Genomic DNA, 13,950 nt, shown 5'->3' with positions numbered 1-13,950 from the left:
AATAACTTAAGTTATCTGGGGTACTTTGTCTCCCGGAGGGTTATAGTCGGTTTAATCATGAGGGGCCCTGTCAGTTGGCATCAACATAAATAAGCAGAGTAATGAGCATGCATAGTGAAATATAAGGTTTGTGAAGGACACAGATGATTATCATTGTCATTTGGTAGGGAATAACAGTGTTCCAACTCTGCTTACAATGCCCTGGCTGTTATCGAGAGATCAATAGCACTTGAGCTGAATGCCATTATGGTTATTAGGCCTGCTTGTCTGTATGGTGATGAGGCATGAGGACATTATGCAGGGCGATGTGAGAGCCTGTGCATACCTGTGACTGAGTACATGAGTGAACTCATAATCGTATCTGCTTGTGTTTCCACTGTTGCTTTAAGGTGTATTTAGCATGTGTGCAGAATACTCATGAACAGTAATATATACTGCCAATGAATGCTGACATTTCAGAAGGAGTAGGAGTAGTTTCAAGGTGAGAGGGAGAGAAAGTGATGGAGAGTGGAGAGGGAAAGGTGAGCAGAGAGATATACCCAAAGGGAGAAGAGATAAGGGAAACGCAGACAGTGAGAATAACTCACAGGAGGATAGCCGGAGGCATTGACGGAAGGTAACAGCAAGGGATTTTACAGCAGGGACACCTGAATGTGCAGTCACACATGACACACGACCCGGAACCAAAACCAGAGCTCGTAAGATAAAGCTTGAGGTTGCAATTTTTCTTTTATCGCATTGTCAACAAATTGAATGAAGAGACCAAAACCAACAATGTCTTGCTCCTACTGTCATGTATTGCCGGTGCAGCCAAAGCCATGAAGCCTATTCCTTCCGTGCCAAACCGCTCCATTGTTTTCAAGAAACTATTAAAACACACATCAACGAGCCACATTGTATAAATCCATCCACAGCTGAAAATGGTCCCCAACAAATGCACTATTTATTCCTCTTTGACTAATGTTTGGTGGAAAACTACAGTGGCCAGCTGTTTTTGGAAAGGGGTTATAGTGTAGTTGTGATCTGTTCTCAAAGATTAACATTTTTCAGTGGAAACTAATGGGCTTGGGCTGAGTGCCTCAGACAGGGTAAGGAAGTCGGAGGAGGAACTCATTGTTGGTTTTGGACGTTTTCGTGAAATTTGTTTACAATAAGAACAATTTAGAATAAAGTGAGTGATAAAATGTGCTGATAAAGTAAAATTATAGACAAGGAGGAGGCAATGTCCTACATTTACGTTTGTAGTCAGTTTAACCCATAGTTAAGTTAATATAAGTGAGCTTTAGTAGTTCGTGGGCAGCACCTAGCAGCAATATTGCTGCTTTGGTAACCAGCAGCTTATTGCAGGCATTGATTATTTTTAATGGACACCTGCCAGCCAGTAAGAAACAAGTATTTTCTGTGGCCATGCTACGAGCCACAGGGACTCACAAGTCTCTTCGCTACCTGTTGTGCATCTGTTGCCAGAGACAGATCTATCTTCACATTGCAGTCAAGTTCTGTGTTGTCTAGATAAACAAGAGTTGGCCTTAAATACACTTAGCTCACAGCTGCAGAGAACGTCTCGGCGGAACATTTTGCATGTCACGTGCAAGGATATTATTTTTAACATTTTACATCATCGGCATGTGGCTTGTTAGCTTAAAGGGTAATAGTTACTGCGTAAAATGTTTTATCTCATTTTTGAAATTTGATGAAACCTAACTTTTAGTCTATTATATTAACTTACCAACTTCAAAATAGTTAAGGAAACACTCCTTAAAGAGTCCAGTGTGTAACGTGTTTAGTTGTCCGTTATCATAATCTGTGTTGCCCGTTCACAAACTTTAGATGAATTAGATTTCATAAATATTGACCTCCACCATTAAATTCAAAGTATTCCTTTTGGCTTGACATTTTACATTTGCATTAGCATGAACTGGGGTAGACGCTCCATATTCATGCGCCATCTTGAAATACTTTAGCCGGTAAGGGACATACAGGACATACTGCTCCGCCTTTCGCGTTTTCAGTGTCACACATGATAAACTCACAGGTGCTGCTAATGCTGCTAATGGGTATCGTAGCTTCCCGGCCCCGGCACGTTTGAAGAAGGAAACATGGAGGACCACACATATTCAAAAAGCCAAATTTCATGAAGTCTTCTTCTTCGCCCAGAAAAAGAAAAAGGATATTGAAAAGAGCAAGAGACCGGCTTTTTGAAGCGCGAAGGCTACCGTAGCTGTAATGCGTACTTCCTACACATCGGACCTTTAAAGCACTGCTATCAATGTTGTTGTTTTTTTTGCTGACAATATAGGAGAGATTAAAAAAGAAACGCAAAGAGTGAGGCGTAGAAAAAAAAAAAGAGAGAGACGGACTGAACAAGAAAAATAGGATGAGAAAGACGAGAGCAGGAGAACTTAAAGTTTAAAGCAGGATACGTCTTGAGGCCGATGGCAGGGGTGGAGGATGAGAGATAAAGATAGAGAGCGACTGCCAGAGAGGAGGAGGGGAGTGTGGACTCTGATACGACAGGGAAAAAGACAAGAAGAAGTTCAAGGGGCGAGGACAAAAATGAAACGCATAGGGAGGGAGAAGGAGCAAAGGCTAGAGAGGAGAAGAAATGGATGTTGGAAAGGAGAGAGGTAGAGAAAGAGTGATGTAACCCGAGAAGATAAAAAGGATGGGATGTGGCGTGGGGGTGGGGGGTGGGGGTCAAATAATCAGCGCTGTGTTGAGACTCAGAAGGACATTCATGGGAAAAAAAGCTGCAAAAAGTTATTTTCAGCATAATATTCTAAGGGCCATGATCCTTGAAAATATCCTCCTTTCTGATGACATCGGTTCTGATTTCACCACAGCTTGAAGCCACCTAAAGGCGGTCAAAGGAATTTTAGGCTTGGGACCTTTTTCTAAATGATTAAAGTTTATAATAATACGCTCTCTCACTTCGATGACACTCTAGATTCAATAACACTCATGCTGTTCAATTATGATTCGCTCAGAAAGTTTTTTAGGAATGTTCACTGACTTACAATAAGTATAACGCAGGGAAGTTTCTCTTCTCTTCTCCACTTACCCGTCACATAAAGCACAAGGGCACCAGCATCGTCATCAAAGCTAACATCAAAGTCAAACTTTATGCTTTTTTTTTTTCGCTGAGATGCAAATCACTTTTTATGTAAATAAAGTCACACATCCTTTCAAAGTGCCTCGACAGAGGAGGAGATCAAAGGGAATTGGCATTTCTTGCCACTAACATGCATATGCACGCACATTATTTGGACCCTGGGAAATGGGGAGGGCACGCATGGAGATAACTGGGATGGGCAGACTGAGCGAGGACAGGAAAAAATAAAAAAAGGGATGGCACGAGTGAGAGACGGAGAGCAGAGAGTAAGGGCTGGGGAGAGGGTGAAGAACGACAGATAGAGAGGAAGACGGAGAGAGAACAAACAGTGTCAGGGTAATGTTAATGGGGACAGGGATCTTGTCCTATTAAATATAGATGGCTCTGTTATGGGACATGAAATATACATGACACACTACGTTTGACATCTGTAGCAGCTGTGTTAAGAGGCATGTCTGAGGAGATCGTGAGAAGGAAGCTAGCTCAAGTAAAAAAAGAATGCAAAAATGAGAGGCATTGTAGTGGGGAAGAAAGAAAGTAGGGGACAGATGGACAAAAGGAGAGACGGGGAGAGAGACATCAGAGTAAGATAAGGATCTTGACAGCATCTGATCCCAGGGGAGCACCTTTTTTGTTGTCTTTTCTTCATAGGCGGGGGCTTTTCCTAAGATGGGGATCAATATTTTCTTGTTGTTCCTTGTTGTGCTGCCGATCCTCAGTGTTTAAGTGTTAATCTGAGGTCTTCACTTTGTGTGGTCATGACAGGGCCCATGGGACTTGTAAACAGAGCAGGGCTAATAACCCCCAGTGTCCCGGCTACAACTTCCATCAGGCTCGCATATATCCCTTATCCCCCAGGGTCACGGCCCCTACAACTTTTCTGACCCCGTGGACAAAGGCAGTGTCGGCAGTGAGGTCGCTGATAGAAGGATAAAAGCAATACGTGTAACACAAGTCAGAAAAGAAAGAGACTTTTGCTAAAATCTCCCCGGTTTTTAAAGTAAAAATAGCTTTTTCCTCCAGTGCTTGGCTCACTGTATGGAAAGAAAACATGACTTTCTTTTCCCATTCGTCACTCACTATAATGGATTGGTAATATTTGAAAATCAGAACTATTTATCAACTGTATCAGGATACTTATGTCGCGGTATGTATGGAAGTAAATCAGTGTTATAGCAATTTTAATTATATTGCGATATTCTTCGATATATTGCAATTTATTTCCCGGTTTCCACCTTTAAATTCTTTCCCCAAAGATACATTTCTCTGTTTGTTCATCTTACCATCTAGTGGACTTAAAAAGCAATTGATTTCATTTTTTTCAGTACTAAAAAGTTCAATTCTCATGTGCAATTCATATAATAAAAGATTGATTCTTCGCGCCCATGTATCGATACAGTATTGTCACAGAAAATATCGCAATACTTTGCTGTATTGATTTTTTTCCCCCACCCCTGCAAATCAGTGGTGATTGAAATTAAAAGAATTTAACTATAAGCCAGATAGTAATAATTCCGTGTATCCATATGCAGATATTATATGAGTAAACAACTGTTTTAAAATGATAAAATTCTGCTTTTGTTTGTGCCTGTTTCTTGTTGTTCTTGTTAGAAACCAATATGACAGAATAAGCATGTACTGTACAGTATGTCCCCCTACAGAATATTTAGCTTGTTGTGTATATACGGCTATAATTGTAAAGGCTTTGATTTGACCTGTCTTGTCTCCATGTGCTCCGAGTCAGTACGCACATAGGGCAGTGATTTAACCACGCAGACATTTTACATATGTCATATTACTAACACTCAATCTCTGCCTGTGTCTGTTTCCAGTTGCGAGGAACCAGTATGAGCGAATGGGCAGTGACGTCACCATGCAGTGCGGCTCCCTGGACAATGATGCATCGGTGTCATGGAAGGTGAACGGGACCGATGTGAAGGCCCAGCATCATCTAGAGGGTCCCAGACTGGTGCTGAACGAAGTGGACCTAGGCCACAATGGACTCTACAGCTGCTTCCAGAACCCTCACGGAGAGAGGCGGGACACCATCTACCTCCACATCGGCAGTGAGTAGCCAGACAATTGCCCGCTGGATATCATTTCAAATAAGACATGATGAATCTTTAATCATCTCAAAGGGGAAACTGGGTCATTGCCGCAGAATAGAAATGAGTGGTGCAACCGACCACGATGCAATTTCGACTCCAAATGAAGTAGATGAATTAATAATGAGAGATTTTATGAATTTGAGCTTGTAACGTTATGTCTGTGCAAAAGGAAAGACTAAAAAAAATTTACAAGAATATAGAACTCTTACAGCTGTACTTAATAGTTGTTGTGACTTCAAGCACCATGGGAATGTAATGATTATGTGCTGGCTCTGTTCTGGCTCTGTTACGGCTCTGCTCTGCTGGCTCAACTCTAACACATGAACTTATACAATCAAACTTATGGTCAGCTAGTGCAACAGGCTGCTGGTGGCTGACTTGTGAGTGGTTCTAGGATGTCACTGTGTCAATCAAACAGGTGCTAACTGGTTAAGTCTGGCAGCAGTTGTTGAGCTTGCTAGCTAAAGAGGCAGGGGACATGACTGGCTGAAAGGTGAAAGGGTGGTGACATATATGTCATGAAAAATTATATATATATATATATATATATATATATATATATATATATATATATATATATATATATATATATATGTATATATGTATATATATATATATGTACTGTATATATATATGTGTGTGTGTGTTTTGAAGTCTTATAAAACACTGTTGAAAATAATTAGGTTAATAAGGATGAAATAACATGTTATAAAGTTTTGAGTTTCAAAAAATGTCTTAAATTATGAATTAATTATTAATTAAATTATGAAAAAAATATTAATTAATTATAAATGATTATCTTTTTTTCAACAATTTATCCATGTAATTATTTATTTCATGATTATAATATAATATGATCACTTTGGAGCTCCATATGAATCCATATAATTTCACATATTTGTGTTGTTTGCACAGTAAAACCCCTAAATGACAATTTTATTAGTAAGTTATAATATTTGAAGGGCTGAATATAAAAGTTGAATTGTGATGATACTGTAACTGCCACTGCCAGCTGACGAGCGCTATATGATTAGTAGTTAAAATGACATTTGGTCATTTTGCAGTTATGGCTGTGCATTTTAATAATCATACAAAAGCTAAATGAGGGTCACTTTAACAGCATGTTGCAGTGACCTATGAGTTGGCAAAGGCCTCCTTTGAGATCCATTATTCTGATGGGAAATGTTTTATACATTGGGACTGTGCATATTAATGATGTGGAGATAGGATCGACTTGTAAATGGCAAGTAGCCCTGAGGATAATAGGAAAAAAAACACCTTTGGTAAATATTGTAATTAGCAAAACCTTTTTTACGACCTGCCTCCCTTAGCAACGGGAGCAGCTAGTAGAACCCTTCAGCTTAGCTACGAGCCAGAAAGCTAACGCTATGCTAGCAAGATCCAAAGCCAATAACATTGTGTACAGTTGGCAATCAGTAAAAATAATTTGACAGTGTGTTGAACAACAAGACAAGCTAGCTATCCAGCCACCTCATTGTCCCCAAAACAATATGTTGACTTTTACGAACAATTTCATCCATGATGTGTAAGGGCCGGGACACATCAGGCCAATTATCGGCCGCGGGACAGATCATATCGACGGGGTTTTCTGTCAACGGTCGGCCGTCGGCTATATGTGTCTACACCTTAAGGTCACCGTCGGCCGCAGCCTGAAGTAGCGACCTGAACAGCGGAACGGGATGTGAGATAACGTCAGTTTCACTGGAACTCCTTTAGTAGGTGTCCTACATCACTTTTTTATGGACACCCTGCAGCCAATCAGAATCGAGTATTCACACAGACCATGGTATAATATTAATTTAACATGTTATTCTGCATGACTAGTTGTAAAAGTAGGTGAATGCAACATTATTGCATATTATCACTTTCATGAATTAATACTTAGTACAGAAAAATAGGACAGGTGCGTCGGAGAGGGACAAGCAGGTTCATTTTCTAAATCTGCCTGATTTTACCAGAAGATGGTCTAGTACCGAAACGTTGCCTACTATTAAACTTTATATATTTTTTGAAAGTTAGACAGTGTGCGGGAGTTTCTTTGCAAATGAATTAATACTTACATTTGCAACGTGTTCCTAAAAGGATACCATTGTATATTGTCAAGTAAGCAGCCTTGGCTTTATCTATGAAAAAAAACAGCATGAGTGTATTTTCAATTTTATTTACATTACATCCATTTACTGTATACCTCAGTTTTATTGTGATATATCCCACCTCCTTCTCCCTCAGTTTGGCTGTTTGAATACATTTCTCACTGCATTAGTGCATAGTGTAATGGATAATGTCTAGTCTTCAATGACAGGTTTGATAGATTGATTTATAGTTAACAGTGAATGTCCTTATTGGAGCAGACAAAAACCAACAGGGATTCACTTCTGCATTATCTCCGCCTGCCAGCCTTTTCTCTTATATATGCGTGTTCACTTTCTATCTCCCTCCATTTGAGTCTGTTGGAAGTATAAGGAGTAGGCAACATTTGAAATTCAATTTCCACAGGAGTCATGCTGCAGCTGCTTGCTGGCTAGCAGATGAAATTAGATACATCTTTGGCATCAGTCATGGCAGGCCATTTCAAAAAGCTACCAAATGTGACACATTTTGATACACTGCAGTAGAAAACCCCCTTAATTCATCACTCCCATGGCATTGAAAAATCTGAACCTATGCCAAATGTCTTATTTTTGACACTGTTGTACTATAAAATCCACCTTGGTTCTAAATCAGAGAAAGGTAGATTGAAAGAAAGGTAGATTGGTAATGCTGCTCCGCCTGAGCTGAGCCAAAATGTTACCACCTTAAATGGCTTTGATCCCATTTAAAGCCAATTCTATGTAAGAAATGTAACACAGCAGTATAGGGACAAAGTGAAAAGGTTCCCGTCGGATAAACACACCTGTACCATTCCATCCACATGTCAACAGAACCGATAGAAAGCCAAGTACACCAGCCATCACGATTTTATTCTAGGCAGTAAGTTAAACGTAACATTCCCATGCAAATGTTTGATGAATGAGACTGTATGGGAGTCTGACAGTTTGGTTAATCATATCGGCAATGATGAATTACCCAATGCTGAACCAATACTGAATTAATGAGAGTTTTATGTTATGGTAGATTGTGTCAGCAGGGTGAATGATGTAATGCATAAATAGACCTGTGTGTGTGTGTGTGTGTGTGTGTGTGTGTGTGGGGAGAGATGGATAAATGTATATCCTGTGTCTGCTTGCAAGCTAGTGCATGTGTGTGCATGTAATTATTTTCACCAGTGGCCTTTTTTCCACCATAAAGACACTTTGGTGGTGTCAAACAGAGTGTGTGTGTGTGTGTGTGTGTGTGTGTGTGTGTGTGTGTGTGTGTGTGTGTATTAGAGAGAGATAGTTGCACTGTGTAACCATTCATCAGGGGTCAGTTACATGTTTGTGAGAACAACACCGTAGAGATCTACCCTAGCAGTGAATAAACTGTAATTGCCTTGATGTCAGTTGGTGGTTTTATGGTACGTCAAAGGCACACACTGGGGCAACATCAACTTTAATTCAGCATTCAAACTACAAAAACTTGGATCTTCATCGCATACTCTTCCTCTTTGACTCTCACTCTTTTGCAATCTGCCTTTTCTTTGTACTTGTTATCACAACCCCACTGTCTGTTCTTTTCTCTTTTGTTCTTTGTCTTTCTCTATTTTTTTTATCATCTTTTTCATTATGTTAACTGTCACCTACAAAACTTTAAAGTGTCACATTACAGTGATAACGACATCATGACAGGCTACACTTGTCGTGATTACCATCATGGTGATAGTTTGATTTTATGCGGTGTTTATTACGCACAACGGGGGCTTGTTATGTTTTACACGGGTGGAAGTGTTATCAGGAGGACAGCACCAAGCCATCGGTATATGCCTTTTTTTTAAATGTTCTCCTTCACCCTTTGTCTATTTTTACCTCAAAATTAGTGATTTTTCTCACCCTTCTTGCTCTTTCTCTTTTAACTTCTACAGTATGTTTTCTTCTTTTCCAGTCCTTCTCTTTTACCTTCTAAAGCATGTTTTCTTCTTCTTTTCCAGTCCTTTCCTACATCCATCCTTTCTTTCCTGCCTGTCTGTCTCTATCATCTTTGCGCCTCATCTCAATTCTCCAGATCCCTCCATGCGTCCTCTTCCCCTCCACATCTCTCTGCCTCTGTGTTTTGGCTTCTAGTTTGTGGCGGCTGTGTGTTTACACTGGTTTGCATTAGGAACAGAGGACGTCATACTATGACCCCGGGCCCGTGTGTGTGTGTGTGTGTGTGTGTGTGTGTGTGTGTGCTTGCTCCACCTTCACACCAGTTTTATGGAGCTTTTGTGATCTTCTTCCAGGAGTGTGTCAACATAATGTCAGGACGGGGCGACCGCAGCTGCGTGGGCGTTGACTTGTAATTTTATGTAAAAGTTTAGTGCCGCCGTGATGTCTGTTTCTCTTCCTCTTTGCATTATTGCACCACTGTTTATAGCTGTAGGGTGTTTATATTCTGTCTGTCACTTTGGATACATACAAAGCTGCAATTGCTTAAAAGAAACGATAAGTATGCATAAATATCAATCATTGTGTACAGGTGTGTTCAGCTGATCCCCACATGGCATGATGTCATTGCCCTATGGTTAAGAAAAGGTGCCTATCTCATGTGGAAGCAAGCACTCAGGGATACACACATTAACACAGCCACACAGCAGCCCATTCTGGATGACATCTTTAGACCCTTCTCAAAGAGAAGTGACGCGCAGTGATAGAGAGATAGAAAGTGACAGACTGATAAAGAAAAATGAAATAGCGCAGACAGTAAAAGTTTATTATAATTTAATAAATAAGTGGTCATAAAACTCGAAAGCTCTTTGGTGAAATACAACATCCGTTTCCTTTGCTGTCACAACGGAGAAGTTATTGCTACACTGCCCTTTTCCGGCTTTGTCCAGTCTTCTATCAATTGCTGTCTTCAGTGGCCGTCAGCTGAACAATTTATAGCATCACAACATGGGTTAACACAACATCAACTGCAGTGGGTCATATATCCAGCCTCCAGTCACCATGGTGACCTGTCACACAGTCAGTAAGAAGACCTTAAGCTATTCAACCAATAACAAGTGCAAGTAAGTTACAACATTGAGTTGGGACATAATTTACAATTCACACCTTCGCATGAAGTCATTTCTCATTAACTGTCATCACAGATGATGTGTGTGTGTATATCTATATATATATATATATATATATATATATATATATATATATATATATATATACGTAAGAATCTTGATTCTTATCTTTTACGATTCTGAATCGATTCACAACTTCCCAAAATTGATTTTTAGAAACGTTTTTCATCCATCTGGCAATGTTGACTTGCCACATGCCCTTTCCAGCTTCCGTAGTAATTATTTAGATAACGTGGCCGTAGATTACGCAGACTACGTAGTTTCAGCAAGCAGTATGGCTACCACTGTTTGTTCTCGGACAATGGAACAGCAAGAAATTCAGCCAGCCCGTTTTTGGATTCTACAATCTCCTGGGGAAGAAGAAGCTTTACATGACTCATTAAATATGCAAGGCACCAGCCGAATTAGCGAAATGCTACCTATGCATCCCTGGAACTAGAGTATTCTCCACTGATGTGGATGTAGTGACAGCGCAGTGGAGCAGTCTCACTCCAGAAAATGTAGATCAGCTTCTTTTTCTACAAAAGAACCTAGGTATTGCTATTAGTTAGACAGTTAGACTGTTAAGACAGTGAGCAAGTTAAACACAAAGTCAAAGTTTTTGGACTTGGAAGCCTTTCTTAGCTCATAGCGGACTGGACCAAGTAAAAAAATTATCACCCATATCTATTGAATTGAGAATCAATTTTGGATCGGTTAGCGTTTTGAATCAAGAATCGAACTGAATCACGATATATCGATATTCTTCTATATATATATATATATATATATATATATATAGAAGAATATCATATATAATTATATATAGAGCTGTGCAATTGCGGTGGCCCTCCAAACATCAGGCCATGTATATCTAAAATGTCTGTTCCTGATCACTCATCTTTAGAGCCTATTAGCCATCCATCATTTAGCCTGCCGGCTGACACTATGCAAGAAAAATACTCTTCTTACTCTCCCCCCACCCTCCTCCCTCCACCCCTCTCAATTTCTTGACAGATAATTCATCGGACAAATAGGGCACTCTAGCCAGAGCACTCCCATCTCTGTAATGACAAGATTTTCAACATCTATAATGAAGAACAACATGTATATTGTGTGCCAGACTGGTGTCTGCTTGGTAATGAATTTATACCATAAATCATCATACAAGAAAAGGGGGTTCTTCCTCTATGGTTGGCATTGTCTCATTTTTGTAAACAAATCCTGTCTGAGCCGCTTTCAGATCATAACGGTGCCATTATGTAAACCCTGTCGCGGCTTAGACTTTTTCTTAGCGCTCCAAATGATAACAGAAGTCTTCACCGCCAGTCTTGTGGCCGTGTGTTGTCTTATGAGGCCAAGTCGATTTGGCTTTTGTTGAGTTGTTGGTTAGTACTAAAAACCCTTAGAAAAAGGGAAAGCTCACTTAGAAGGTCACACATGGAAAAAAATAAAACAACTCTTTCTTTCTTCTTAAAGCTTCAGTCGGTCCTTCAGTCACTGTCTTTCTCTCTCAATCTAACAAGTAAGGAAGGGATTGTACTGCCCTGTGCGCCAACTAAAAGATGCTAACACAAAGGCCATATTTGGATAGTTTACATTTCAGACATTGCAGTCATGTATGTTCACTCTCTGGTGCCTTTCCCTAACCTTAATTGTAGCTAATACATGTGTAGCCCTCATCCATATCTTAACCCAAAGATAAATGTGAGTAAAAGTAGAGTGGACACACTCACTAAGTTCACAGTTAAATAATCCATTCCTGCTCAGTTGGTTAAATTAAATGTTTACCCCTGATGGTCTTTCAAATGCCTCTGAAAGAACACACACACACACACACACACACACACACACACACAATAGTTGCCTTCAGCTTCACTGAGGATGAGTTGGAGGAGTGAGTTCTGTTGTTAGATTGATGTCCATCTCTTACCCTGAGGCAACTTATTTCAACTCTCACACACAAACACACTCCAATTGGTATCCATTTCCTCTCCGTAGGCTGCTTGTTTTTGTGTGTCTTCATCACACACACACACACACACACACACACACACACACACACACACACACACACACACACTCAAGGGGCCCATGCTACTTCGCTGGGTAATGGAATTGTCTTGTCTCCTTGCAGACAGATCGCTATGGAGGAGGGTGAGCACGTAGAGCTCCACCTCCTCTGGGACTTCCTGTTTAAACCAGGAAGTATTTGCCCCCCCACATGTAAGGGCACCGCTCTACTCAGCTTCCATTTTAATTACTCTCCCTAGTTGTCCCAGTACGCGGTCAATCATAATAAATAGAAAACACCTGCGTGGAGGATTTACACAGCCTTAGAATTTAATCCAACAGTTCGTCAACCGTGGCTGGTGACTCAGTTCTTGTTTCTTGTTTCTTGTCAGTACGAGAAGCAGCCCTGCAGTCTGCTGAAATGTTGTGAAATGAGTATTTTGAAGTCTTTCAAACTCTGCTGAGTGTTTGGAAGGTAACACCTAGAGGACTGACAAATTCAAACGGGTAACACTTTTTAATCAGAACTAGTCATGAAAGTAAATATCGATGACAACCGCGATGTCTCTAGTATTTGTACTGCCACAGAAAGATTCTGATTTATAAAGAATTGAGGAAAACTGAACTGAACTCATATCTTGTCTGTCTTTTATCCAGAGGAAGGCGATGCCTGCCAAAACATTGCTCTGTAGGATGAAAAATAGTTAGTTTTCTAGGGTTTTGCCAAAGTCTGCAGTGCCACCAAGTGTCCTTAAGCAAGACCGGGACTTTCTGCTGCGTCACCGGAATTGTACTTTAGCTGACCTCGGACTCCTCTAGAGATAATAGGACGCTCCTGTACGAATCAATAAAGCATGAACTGAACAGTTTGTCTGGAAGACTGGATGAGAATTCAAATGCTAAGCGTAAATCAAGCCACAGTACATCTTGGTTGTCCAGTGTTATGTTCAGTAACCGCTTGGATCGGGAAAAGAAATGTCAAAAGGAATATGCCTCCGTGAATTACCACTGTCATGCGTCTTCACTGTCTTCTGTATCAGACTGTAGGTGTAGCATTATGAATATTCATCCCCGGCATTATTGTCACTGCATTCCTCTCCCTTTGCTGTCTTTCTCTGCTCCATATTGCCCCAGTTTCTCCGCTCTCCATTTTTTGTTCTATTTACAAGGACAACAGCAACTCCCATCACTTTATTGTAGCAGACAACCATAACAAATGGGAAAATGGGCCCGCTTTAAGAAGTCAATGGGAAGCCATGAGGTAAACTTTATATATATATATATATATATAAAAGAGTCATTGTGTGTGTGCTTTGGCCTCTTTGTATCCACTGGGTATCAGGCGTAATCTGGAGTAATTACTTTTCCCTTTCACTCTTACTCAATGCTGCTGTGTCAAAGAGATGGAGTGGCAAAAATCCTCATAAAAATGCTCAGAATTTTTCTTCTTAATAACATCAGGTGTTTTGTCCAATTCTAAACTGTGTATGCATGTAAATGTGAGATTAGACCTTATCTTTTCTGGG

The 13,950-nt window shown here is 40.3% G+C and overlaps 1 protein-coding gene across 3 annotated transcripts in view; it reads left to right on the top strand.

Annotated features, from left to right (window-relative positions):
- The window catches only part of cntfr (ciliary neurotrophic factor receptor), a 273,674-nt gene that overhangs the window by 161,564 nt on the left and 98,160 nt on the right, over window positions 1-13,950 (top strand). For all 3 annotated transcript variants that reach the window (XM_028602619.1, XM_028602618.1, XM_028602617.1), the window contains one exon: window positions 4,945-5,178. In XM_028602619.1, coding sequence (XP_028458420.1) covers window positions 4,945-5,178 — 234 coding nt within the window. The remainder of the gene's footprint in view (window positions 1-4,944; window positions 5,179-13,950) is intronic.

This window comes from Perca flavescens, chromosome 16, assembly GCF_004354835.1.
Source record: "Perca flavescens isolate YP-PL-M2 chromosome 16, PFLA_1.0, whole genome shotgun sequence".
Taxonomy (NCBI): Eukaryota; Metazoa; Chordata; class Actinopteri; order Perciformes; family Percidae; genus Perca; species Perca flavescens.
Note: the sequence above shows the minus strand (reverse complement) of the source record. Positions and strands in the feature narration are given on the sequence as shown.